The sequence below is a fragment of the Oryctolagus cuniculus genome, chromosome 3 (assembly GCF_964237555.1).
Source record: "Oryctolagus cuniculus chromosome 3, mOryCun1.1, whole genome shotgun sequence".
Taxonomy (NCBI): Eukaryota; Metazoa; Chordata; class Mammalia; order Lagomorpha; family Leporidae; genus Oryctolagus; species Oryctolagus cuniculus.
Window position 1 is genome coordinate 32,186,511 of NC_091434.1, and position 12,860 is coordinate 32,199,370.

General features: G+C 37.7%; 1 protein-coding gene across 22 annotated transcripts in view; it reads right to left on the reverse strand.

The window, feature by feature from the left end:
- Positions 1–1,713: 1,713 nt before the first annotated feature.
- CREB1 (cAMP responsive element binding protein 1) overlaps positions 1,714–12,860 on the reverse strand; it is a 76,666-nt gene continuing 65,519 nt past the window's right edge. For 13 of the 22 annotated variants that reach the window (XM_070070298.1, XM_008259047.3, XM_070070299.1 and 10 more), the window contains one exon: positions 1,714–7,875. In XM_070070298.1, the coding sequence (XP_069926399.1) occupies positions 7,731–7,875 (145 nt within the window). In that variant the 3' untranslated portion in view covers positions 1,714–7,730. The remainder of the gene's footprint in view (positions 7,876–12,860) is intronic. The other 9 variants (XR_011387138.1, XR_011387135.1, XR_011387139.1 and 6 more) reach the window with 1 other exon arrangement.

Here is a 12,860-nt window from a genome sequence, read left to right on the forward strand (position 1 = left end):
CTCAGGAACGTTAAGGCCAAGAAACCAGAAAAGTACACATCTCATGACCCCTCAAAAACAGAAAGCGTGTACACTGGTGGCTGTGAGGGGCCAGAGAGAGGGAAGGGGGAGGTTCAGGGAGCAATTTGGGATGATGTTTCATTACTCGATGGAAGTGGTGACTGCACAAACAACACTAATTGTTACCCTGAAATGTTTTTGTAACCTGCACTTCTATTAAAAAGCAGAGACCGTACTCAAACTCCTAGATTACCATTCTTTTCATCTGATGTTAGGTCCTTATTAGAATTATCAGCCCAGCTGGTCAGTTTTGTGGAGAAATGAAAAATGCCATGAGGAAGGAGAGTAATTTTTGAGGCAGTAGCGCTTTTTTTGAGTTTGCCTTACCTGAGTGGACTGTGGCACCGTTCACAAGATGGAGAAGCAAGCTGATGGAGAATATTTGGGGGAGAAATTAAGACCAGTGTTTTGCAATCTGAGTGGCAATACCGTCTGAGTCTAGAATTCACTGGAGGTCAAGGCTGTAACTGTTAAAAGGTGTTCTCAGAACTGTATGGTTGTGTATGGTCTTACAGCATCTTGATGAAAGGCACTTTATTTTTGAAAAGCAGAGAGAGCGAGCTTTTATACACTGGTTTATTCCCCAAATACCCACACTAGCACAGGCTGGGCCAGGCTGACCCCAGGAGCCTGGAAATCAATCTGATCTCCTGAGTGGCAGGGACCCAAGCAGTTGAGCCATCACCTGTTGCTTTCCAGGATGTTTAGTAGCAGGAAATTGGAATTGGAAGCAAGGCTGGGTCTTGAACCCACACCCTCTTGATAATGCAAGCTTCCTAAGTGGCATCTTAAATGCTGTGCCAAATGCCTGCCCTGGAAAGGGACTTAATTCTTGCCACATCACTCCTCACAAGTGTGTCAATATATGTATCTGTTAAGTGTCACACTGGAGAGCCAAGCATGTGGATGTGGTTACAGATGGGCTGACCACAGGTACCACCATTCTCAGCCCAATTCTGGCTTATGCTTGTTGTCCCCATGTAATTACTATCAGCCTTTCACTGAATCTCAAAAACATCTGTGCAATAAATTGTCACCATTCTTTGTAGAAGGAAAAAAATGAAATTCGGGTAATTCTTTCCACATAATGGCAGGTAAAGCAGATTAATAAACCTGGCAATTAGAAACAAGAATAGTTAGGGATAAATAACAGTTTTTAGAACTTGAGTCAGTAGCATAGGAGGGAATCTTTAATTCTTACGCCCAATTTAACAAAGATTAACCACATCCCTTCCTTTTCCCTTCTGTTTTATATGAACACATAATTTCAGAATTCTAAGAGAACCCAAGAAGTTATGTTTTTATTGTTCTTTCAATGCAAAATGCATTTTATGACATCAGAGACAGCCAGTCATTAGTTATCTAAACAGGGCAGTACCTCCAAATCCTTACATAGGCACTGTTGAATCGTACTGTAGAAGAAGTCTTACATTAAAACTTAGGAATGCAGTAAAATCTAACTGAAGATTCAGATCCTTGTTGTTTGAATTAGTTTTCTGTTGCTGCACATGTACAACATAAGCTCGTGATATACTGTAGAATAACCTTATAACCTTTGCTCATTTAACAAGATAAACCTAAATCCAAGAAAATACGACAACACAAATGAAAAACTAAAATACAAGATCCCTCCCCCCAAAAAAGAGACTTACAGAGTTTTTAAAAGCATGTTTATGTGACTGCACATAAATGTTTGTGTAAAAAGGGCATGACAGTTGATACCACAAAGATTACAGTAAGAAAAAGCACTTTATGACAATATTTCACAAATTCACAAGGATCACTTTAATATACAAAGCAATTGCTACCATTCTGAACACAAAGCAGCTAATATGTACATAGTGTTAATAAAATGCATTGTAACTCAGTACATTTTTTCTTTACACGTAAAGCACAAGATTTAGGTAAAAAAATTAAAACAGGGATGTTTTTAGAATGTAGGGAATTTTATTAGAAATGTATTCCCCTCACTAGTTATGTATTTAGTATTCAACTCCAATAGAAACATCAGAGTTAAAAATCAATACCCTGTTTTGTGCTGATAGTTTAGGGGGAGGTATTCTTTACCCCAATCCTCAAAGAAAAAACCAAAAAGCAAAAACACCTTTCTAGGAACTTCCCTGATTATATTTTGTCTCTAAAAAGTTTCAAGTGGTACATCTGGGTTAGAGCTCATTCCTCCTGCAGGGGCGGGGGCTAAGGGGAGAGGTCACAACTGATGTATGGACGACGACGTCACGTGGGGAGCTGCTATCAAGCACTCTTCTTTGCCACCCCTCATATACTCACAGAAAAATGCTGACAAATCATTTCCCACTTTTAATATAAATAATTTCATTACATACACAATTTGGAGTGGCACCTGGATAAAAACGTCTATAAAGCATTAACCAATTCTGTTTTTTAGAACATAAGAAAACAAATCCTCCCAAACACAACGATAGGTTATTTCACTTGCCAACTAACCTAAGATCATTATCTGCAGGGATTTTTCTTCCTTCCCTACCAATTTTAAACAATCTCAGATTTACTCTCAGATCTCTCCAGATGCTCCTCAGGCAGAACTTGGAAATGCCACGTTTCCACAGGCAAGTAGTACATAATGCCTGTGTAAAGTAGGCCACATTTCCGTTCCCTACTGTTTGACCCTTTTCAAAGATGCTGCCTCAAGATTGTTCATTTTCTTTACTTGCTGGTGAGAATAATTAAAACTCTTGTTATACTCAGCTGAGACCTGCACTCACTGTACCAGAATGCAGACAGGTCAGTATTTTCTCTGTGCTAAACAATTCTGCCTGTTTATAACTTGCATCACAGGCTTTGTTCTATGTATTTTTTTAGTTTTTATTTTTTTTAAAAAATAAATTTCAAGCTAAAACACCTGAAATATAATCCCTCCATTCAAATGTTATCTGGTCCCTCTTAAAGTCTGTCTGCCCCCTGAGGACCCATACAAAGGCTTAAGCTACATTCACTGATCAGTAAGAACTTACCATGGCAAATGAGACAGATGGAACTTCAGCACCCTGTTTGATTTATTTGAAATTCTTCCATTCTGACTCAGCTTCATGATAAATTCAACCCCTCAAGGATTAATGCCTCTCCTGGCCATTGATTTTAGAAAGTCAAGGAAACCAGTTCCTAGCACATACAGTGACTATGTAGTCAACTTAAAAAAAAAAGTCAACATTATTAACATTAAAACTATTTAAGCTGTACGTAAGCCACCCAACAAAAATTCTAGTTGTGCTTTGTACAACTGAACAAATTTATCCCACAACTAATCATCGACAGGTTTACTAACCACACTTCACTTTCCCCTCCTCATCTGAAATTAGTCAAAATTTAGGCAGTATCTTTGATGTTCACAAAGCCAATTTCAAATGAAAATAATTTAGTAAAATGATTACGAATGTGGTCTTCATGAAAAGATTTAGTTGCTTTAAAAATCCTTTACTATTTTGGATAATTAATGGATTTTTGGGCATACCACAGGCAGTATTAATGTTGGGGTGAAGATAACTACCATTTAAAATTGAAGAAAATGTTATTTTCTTGTAATTTTTCCTTCAATCTTTATCTATTATAAAAAAGAGTAATGTATTTTTCTTTTACAGCTATTTTTAAGGCTAGCTTTTAGATGCTAGAATATTTTAATCAATGTAAAGTTTCCTTTTAAAAGTCTCATGATTGAAGACAGGAGAAAAAGACCAAAAAGTCAACTGATAATTAATTGATAATAAGTTGCTAATACCCAAGCTGGGTAATTTTTAAAAGTGCAAGTTACATCAAACATTTACAAAGAATATAATGTAAAAATAATTCCAATAAATATACAACTTTTGTGTTAAGTCAATTGGGAAACAGTAATATACCAACAGTTCCCAGGGCTACAATGGCAATAAAACAAAGCCTCTTGAAAGTAACTGAAAAGATATGTAGCCACTGTTTCAAAAACCCACTTTAATTCAAAATCTAAACTTTGAGATATATTAGATTTAATCCAGCAAAATGATGCAGTGTTTGATCTTCAAAACAGATAATTTATATTAGTTGACTGTAGCTGACCAGAGTTAAAAACTTACTGAATATGAAAAGAAATCTAGATTGAAGTCATTTCAAGTGAAAGCATCCTGTTTTAAATTAATTTGCTTCTTCCTAAGCCTTTGTATGACTCCACACGTTACCCCAAATAGTCAAAAAGACCTTTGGTGAGGATTAGTCCTGAGACAGAGACAAACTTTAGCCAGATGACTTCTGATTGGACAGCCTGCCAGAGTGGTATTGTGCTTCCAGATACTAGCACTGCTGCTGACCCACTATCCAAACACACTTTCTGATAAAATCCCTGCTCAAATGGGACACCGTAATTCCTCTCCCGGGATGACTTTTGAAAAACTCAGTGGTTCCTTTAAAAAGCTGTCTTCAAAATGTTCTTACCACTGTTATAGCTGCCAGAGACAAAGCATAAAAATTGAATATTTTTTTAGGGGAGAGGGGGGAGTTTTCAAGTGAATACCAACACACTTAAGAGTATCAAGCCAAAGAAAATTAATTAAAAACAAATACTTGGAAGAAAATTAGAAGATAAAAATCAATCATGAGTGCTGGAGTAATGCAGTCATAGAAACTACCAGAAGGGATGCAATAGAACACACAAAAATGTAAAATTTCATCTGACCTCAATATACTATAATACTCAGCATTCCTGACGCAAGAGCTCTCAGAGCTTTAGATTATATACTGTATGTATATATATATATATTTACACATATATTATACAAATGCCATTTCCCCACCCCCACCCCAAGAATATCTAAATGAATAGAGCACCTATGACATTATGGTTGCCAATATGGTACTTGAGTTTGATAAAGAATGAACTTAAAAACTGTATCTGATATCAATTTTTTAAATGTGAACACATTGGATCTAGCCCTTTCTAAACCACTTTTCAGTTAAACACTATCAAAGCTTGAAAACTCAGAAGAGTAATATCAAAAATAAACCCCTCCCCATTTCATTTTTATTAGAGTTAATCTGTCCTATAGATAAAAGTGCCATATGGCCCTATATTTGCAAAGTGAGCACTACCAAACTTGCTATTTTCTAGGCAAATCAGTAGCATATATACAGATTCCTATGATGGCATTTTCATTCCCTTTTGGCCAATATGAAGAGAGAAACATTTATTACTGGTAACATGGCCACATATGTTCTTGGCTACAAGATTTTTTTTTAATTATTTATTTTCTTAGTAAAGATTCTCAAAAGTTTCAAGCTTAAAAACAACCCTCCCCCCATTCTTGTATTAAAAAAAAATAACCTGCACAAAAAGATGCTTGATTTCTATCTGTATAAACTGAAATCTTCAAGTCTCTCCAAGGGTCTAAAACACATTTAGCAACAGAATACATTTCATTTCTCACCTCACCATTAAGTCAATTAATTTCAAACCAGTGCAGCCATCCTCAAGGTATAAAGGACCTGATGTTTTGATAACTTAAAAATCCACCCTGCTAATATGTGACTGCCTTGATTTATCAGGGACCAAGAGGACCAGCAAGTTCCTAAATGACCAGAAAGCCTCAACTTTTGAAAAACAGGTATCTTTAGAGAATACAGCTTGCTAGATATCAGGCAATTTTTCATTTATAATGCTTTTAACATTCAAAATGTTCAGTGTGACCTTTTGATTCAGTAAGAAATCCAGTTTGTGAACAGATTTGTGACTTTGCTTGGTATCTGTTACTCCAATTTGAGAAAAAGACATATCTATGTTGGTTTACAATTTTTATGCTATAACTTTCCCCATAGCTCAGCAGGACAAACATCAAACTTTAGTCGTTTGAAAGCCTTCTTGAGAATCTGGTGAATTGTCCAAATACAAAGATTACATCACTCAATTCTTAGAATGATGCTCCTTCATAAACTCTGTTCATCCTTGAAAAAAGACAATGTTTTGTTATAAACAACAGTACATCATTTACAGATATCAAAAAAAATCTTACTTTTTAAAAATGGACCCAATAATTAACACTTGTATCTGCATATTTTATGTTTTTAAAAAAACCTCAGCTTTCTTAAATAACCCATGACTAAAGAGCAAACACAATTTCCTAAGTTTTTTTTTTTAAGTAATTTCCTTCTCAAGCGAGAAATTATAATCTAACATTAATTATGTCAGGTTCCAATTTTTAAAATCCACCTCTGCCTCATTTTTCTATAACAGAGTAACTAACTTCTAGGTTTACCAGTCTTAGTGAATAAATGAGTAATTAGTATTAAAAATAATATTGGAAATAATACACACAAGGTACAGACTACACCAGGAGTTAACATAGGTAACTCCTTTGTAACACAACAAAGGCTAGACAACACACTGGAAATTTGAAGCTTAACTACCTTTTTCAGATGAAAACAAACAAAAAATGTTTTTCAAGAGTGACAATCCAAATATTGTGGGATAGTGGACATTCAAATGTGTCTTAAGAATAGTACTTTCCTTGTGCGATCAAGCACTACTTTCAGAACAACATCCTTCCAAGTTCCTTGATTTACAAAACTCAGTAGAGATACTGTTGAAGTATGTTAATATGGAAAAGTTTTTAAACTGGTATTTTTCTTTAACACATAGCATTTCTAAACAAATATACCACTTCGTTTTATTTTACATTCTCAAGGCTTTCCTGTTGGTGGTTTAATGTAAGTGCAAAGGGCAACCGTAAATTAGAAATGTGATTTTAAGTAAATAAGTGACAATATAAATATTTTTGAAGGCGAGGACAGAAACATTTATTTAAAAACCTTATTAGGTAACTCAAGGGGTTGATTTACTAATCAGCATCTTTTTACTAAGAATTTAGTGCTAACTAAAATAAGCTTTGTATTTTTATTTAGTTTGAATTAATTTAAAATTCAAATACCATGCTTTTTCATTCAGTTGGTTACTTCTTTTAATGTATTCAAAAATGTTGAACACACACAGAACTGAGTCAAGAAGCAACAACTGCCCTGTGGAAGAGCTGGAGGTAACACAATGTTTTAAGAACCAAGGACAAGTTTTCAGTATTGCAGAAAAGAATGTACACAGAAAGTACTCCAAATCCATTCTTAACTTCTTCCACATCATTCTAAAACTCTTTTTAGAGGATATTATATTTCTTAACCATTTTACAGCATTCACAATGGAAATGTGAAAACATGTCAATTTGGCAATCAACACTTCTTCATTGCACCTTACTTACTTTATGCATGCGGCCCACACATTACTTCAGCTCAAGAGGCTGGGGTAATTCTGTCCCTAAGGCAATCAAGGAGCTCAGCACAAACCTTGAAATCATTTTTAAGAAGGTTTTCTTTTCCTCATTTCCCCCATCAATTTACAAGTAAACAAATTATTACTTCTTGAGGAGGGCAGGGCTGAAAAGCAGAAGTCTCTTCATGATTCTTGGTGCTGAAAATTTCTTGAGGGGAGAAGTGGAGGCAGGTGTTGGAACATTCACAGTTTAATGCAAAAGCACAAATGAATGAAATTCTGTAGTTGCTTTCAGGCAGTTTTGCGCATAGAAAAAAAGAAATGTTTAGAAAATAAAATGTTTATTTTGTCTTTCTGGTTGTGGCCAATCCAGTCCATTTTCCACCTTAATGGTGAAAATTTAAATCCCAAGTTAATCTGATTTGTGGCAGTAAAGGTCCTTGAGTGCTTTCAGCTCCTCAATCAGCGTCTTGTTTTGGTTTTCGAGCACCGCCACTCTGTTCTCTAGACACTTCACGTACTCCTTCTTCTTCCTGCGGCACTCTCGCGCTGCTTCCCTGCAAGAAACCAGGAACAGAAGAATCACACAAATGATCTTGATGATTTTTATTTTAGATTAGAATACCTTTGTTTTAGAGAAATAGCTCAAAGCAACATACACTGTAATACATATCAGGCATTCAAAAAGAGATACAGAATTCTTTATTTTTTTTTTTTTTTTTTTTTTTGACAGGCAGAGTGGACAGTGAAAGAGAGACAGAGAGAAAGGTCTTCCTTTGCCGTTGGTTCACCCTCCAATGGCTGCCGCGCTGATCTGATGGCAGGAGCCAGGTGCTTCTCCTGGTCTCCCATGGGGTGCAGGGCCCAAGTACTTGGGCCATCCTCCACTACACTCCCTGGCCAGAGCAGAGAGTTTGCCTGGAAGAGGGGCAACTGGGACAGAATCCGGCACCCCGACTAGGACTAGAACCTGGTGTGCCGGCGCCACAAGGTGGAGGATTAGCCTAGTGAGCCATGGCGCTGGCCAAGAGATACAGAATTCTGACTTGGAAATTACTTTATATCATATTTCAATTTTAACATAGCATAGGAGGTTAATTTTAAAAAAATGAGAATGTTCTGCATCATAGTCACAAACTTGAAATTCAATCTATATAAATAAGACAATAGTTAACACTAAATTATAGTGTGAAAAAAAACCAGTTTAAACAAAAATTTTATAAATTCATCATTTCTGAGCATTTAAAAAAATCTAAGGCAACACTGTCTTCAAAGAATGTTGGAAAAACTTGATATTCAAGGGCCAAAGAATGCAGATGGACCCTTATCTCACTTCATTTACAAAAAGCAATTCAAAATAGATAACCTACCTAAATGTAAGCCCTAAAATGATAAAAATTCTGAAGAGAACGGTTTTCATGGATGTAACTCCAAGAACAGAAACAAAAGCAAAGTAGACATATAAAACTACATCAAATTTCTGCACGTCAAAGGACACATTAAAGAATTAAAACATATGGAATTAGAGAAAATACCTGCAAATAATATGCCCAGTAAGGGGCTAATACCCAGCCTGCTTCCGCTGGGTAGGGTGGCTGTGTGCCCCGTGGAGTACCTGGCTTTGAGACCTATCTGCCCCTGACTGCAGCTTTCTCTGAGTGCAGACCCTGTGAAGCAGCAGCGATGCGCACAGGAGCTCTCTCTCTGACCCGCAATCCCACTTCTCATTCTGTACCCAAAAGAACTAAAAGCCGCGTCTCAAAAGAGGTATTTGCACACTGTGTTCATAGCAGTATTACTCACAATAGACAAAAGGTGGAAACAACCCAAATGTCCATCAGTGGATGAAAATGTATTATATACATACAATGGAATTATTCAGCCTTGAAAAGGAAGGAAATCACCACACATGCTACCACAGGGATGAACCTGGAGGGCATTATGCTAAGCGAAATGAGCCAGTCACAAGAAGACAAACACTGTATGCCTATGCCTAACTTGACTTACATCTGAAGTAATCAGAATCACAGAAACAGGATATAGAAAGAATGGTATCCGCCAGTGGCTTGAGGGAGTTGGTTGATGGGTAGTTTCACGTTTCCAAAATGGAAAAGTTCTGGAGATCTGTTGCACCACAATGTGAACATACTTTTAACTGTACATTTTCAAACTGTTAAGTTGTTGAATTTTTTTTTTTTTTAAGATTTGGTTTATTTTATTTGAAAAGTAGAGTTGCAGACAGTGAGAGGGAGAGACAGAGAAAGGTCTTCCTTCCGTCAGTTCACTCCCCAGATGGCAGCAACGGCCGGAGCTGCACCGGAGTTACACCAATCTGAAGCCAGGAGCCAGGAGCCCCTTCTGGGTCCCCGACGAGGGTGCAGGGGCCCAAGCACTTGGGCCATCTTCCATTGCTTTCCCAGGCCATAGCAGAGAGCTGGATTGGAAGTGGAGCAGCTGGGACTAGAACTGGTGCCCATATGGGATGCCGGTGCCGCAGGCGGAGGACTAACCTATTGCACCATGGCATCGGCCCAAGATGTTGAAACTTATATATTTTTTCCAATTAAAAATTTTAAAAATTGTAACACATATTAAACATTAAAAATATTTTAGCAAGCTGCTAAGTCTCAACTAGTAAACTCTTCTGTGTGATCAAGGGCTACATCTTACTTCAGTCACTAGCACAAGGTAGGTATTTATTAATTGTTGAATGGACATAAAAGTTGAAAGCAAAATGATTCTGAGTTTCTAAAAAAGTGGAAAACACAGCAATTCAGTCACTCAATTGTAACAGGGGTAGCAATTAGTTTTATCTTAAGTGCCAGATTACTGAATTAAGTGGTTCAATCCTTCAAAAATCAAGTTAAAGCAGTTTCTCAGTTTCCTGAACAAAAAGAGAGGATATTATTATCTACCTCAAAAAAACTAATGAGGATTAAATGGGCTCATATATATGTAAAGTACATAAAATACTCTCTGGCATTTTACAAATGTGTACCTGTGTTAGCTATTATTCTTTCTAGATAACTGAATAGTAGTATACTCTAATTCTGTCCATGTTTTTCTCTTCACATAGCCTATCAATTCAGATAAAAGAAGTGTTTGCTTCTAATGCAAACTGACTTGGAAAAACAGAATTGCACTGAATGTTGTACTTTTCGTGACAGAGATATGGGCAGTATCCAATCCACTACATCATTTTACCACTGGAGAAAATTTCTTTGGAAATAGCAAAAATCTACTCAGCATTCCCCTGAACAGTAAAGAAGAGAAGCCAAGAGGTGCTTTGGGGCCAAGAGGAAAATGGTGATCTAAAAAGGACAGTGGGAATGATGCAGGTCAATTGGCTGGCTGTGTCTGGCGAATTCCAACAATATAAAAACATGTAGACTGTATGCACATTCACAAGTTTAATTTCAGCCAGGGTTGACCACTCTTATTTTCTTTGCTTTCTCCTCCCCATTAGCTGAGAGTTAACGGTCCACAAGTAGAATAGCATGCTACATCTACATGCTGGTTTTCCAAAATTAAACTACTATGACTTTATAGGTGAGTATCTCCCAACTTTGTGCCACCATGATCAGTATATTAATAATATTTTCAAATATTATAATACAGGTACCAGCATTTGGGGCAAGCTGGTTAACCTGTTGCTTGCAAAGTCAGCATCACATAAGAGTGTCAGTTAAATCCTGGCTGATCCAATTTTTTGTTTGTTTGCTTAATATTTATTTAATTATTTGAAAGAGTTAACAGAGAGGGAGAGTCACAGCGAGAGATGTTTTATCTGGTGGTTCACTCCCCAGATGGCTGTGATGGCCAGGCCAAAGCCAGGAGCCAATAGCTTCCTCCAGGTCTCCGACATGGGTGGCAGGGTCCCAAGCACTTGGGCCATCCTCCACTGCTTTACCCTCTCCTTGGTGCTTTACTCTGATTCAGCTTCCTGCTAATGGCCTGGGAAAGCAGCATCCATGTGGGAGACCTGGATGGAGTTCCAGGCTCCTGGCTTAGGAGTGGCCCAGCCGCAGCTGCTGTGGCCATTTCAGGACTCAACCAACAGATGAGATGGAAGATACCCCTGTTCCCCAACCCCCCACTGGTTTGTCTCTCTGTAACTCTGCCTTTCAAATACATCAATTTTTAAAAATTTCTGTAACGCAAGACCGCTTGTATTCTTTCCATTTACAAAAAAGAATTGAGACTTTCTAAAGAATTCTATAAAAAAAGAAGACTAACTTCAAATTCATGAATTTTTCCAAACCCATCAAGAGACGTAAGATTACACAACAAACTGATACAAAATCTAAGGAGATACTGCCTCTGGAAGGAAGGAAACAAACACATCCCCACCAAGGACAATGGAAAAAAGTCTTTAGCTTTTTCACTTAGAGTAAGTAAAAATCTGATGCAGGACAGAGGACAGACCGGTGGGTCAATGTGCAAACTCTGGAAGAGCCTGTATTTTTTTTTTTTTAAAGATTTATTTATTTGACCTTCCAAAATGTATCAAGGGATACTTTGTCTTATTTAGTATAATTATTTATCTTCTTTACTCTTAAAATTATTACTCCATCTGGTATGGACAAGAAATGTATTCCATGGTGAAAAATGACTGAGTTTAGAATATTCAAACATTCCACTGAAATTATGCTTTAAACAAAAGGTGAATTCATTTTATTTATTTTCATCCAACCTTCTATTACATGAAATTTATTGATCTTTCTTTTGTTAAAACCTCTAAAAATAAATGATTTGGAACCCATGGAAAAAAAAATAAAGATTTATTTATTTGAAAGGCAGATTTACAAAAAGGCAGAGGCTGAGGCAGAGAAAGGAATAGAGAGAGGTCTTCCATCCACTGGTTCACTTCCAAATAGATGGAATGGCCGGAGCTGCGCTGATCTGAAGCCAGGAGCCAGGAGCTTCCTCCGGGTCTCCCATGTAGGCGCAGGCTATCTTCTACTGCTTTCCCAGGCCATAGCAGAGAGCTGGATCGCAAGTAGAGCAGCCAGGACTCAAAATGGCACCCATATGGGATGCTGGCACTGAAGGTGGTGGCCCCAAGCCTGTATGTTCTTAAAGGCTTTTTCTCCATGGGTCCCATCAGGCACTTACAACAAAGACTAGTCCTAGCAAGTATCCACTTTAGGGCTGGCATTGTAGCACAGTGGGTTAAGCCACCCCTGACACCAGCATCCCATTTGAGTGCAGGTTTGTGTCCCAGGTGCTCCACTTCTGATCCAACTCCATGCCAATGCGCCTGGGCAAGCAGTGGAAGATGGCCCAAGTGTTTGGGTCCCTACCACCCACACTGGAGACAAGGATGGAGCTTGAGGCTCCTGGCCTCAGGCTAGCCCAGCCTGACCACTGCGGCCATTTGTGGAGTGGACCAGTGGATGGAAGCTCTGTCCCTTCCTCCTACCCAGTAGATGAGTTTAAAAAAAAAAAAAAATCAAACCATTTCCCTTACCTCAGCACCTACTGTCTGAACACAACATGTCTGGCTTTCAATTCAACATTACAAAGGGAGTGGTTGGTACAG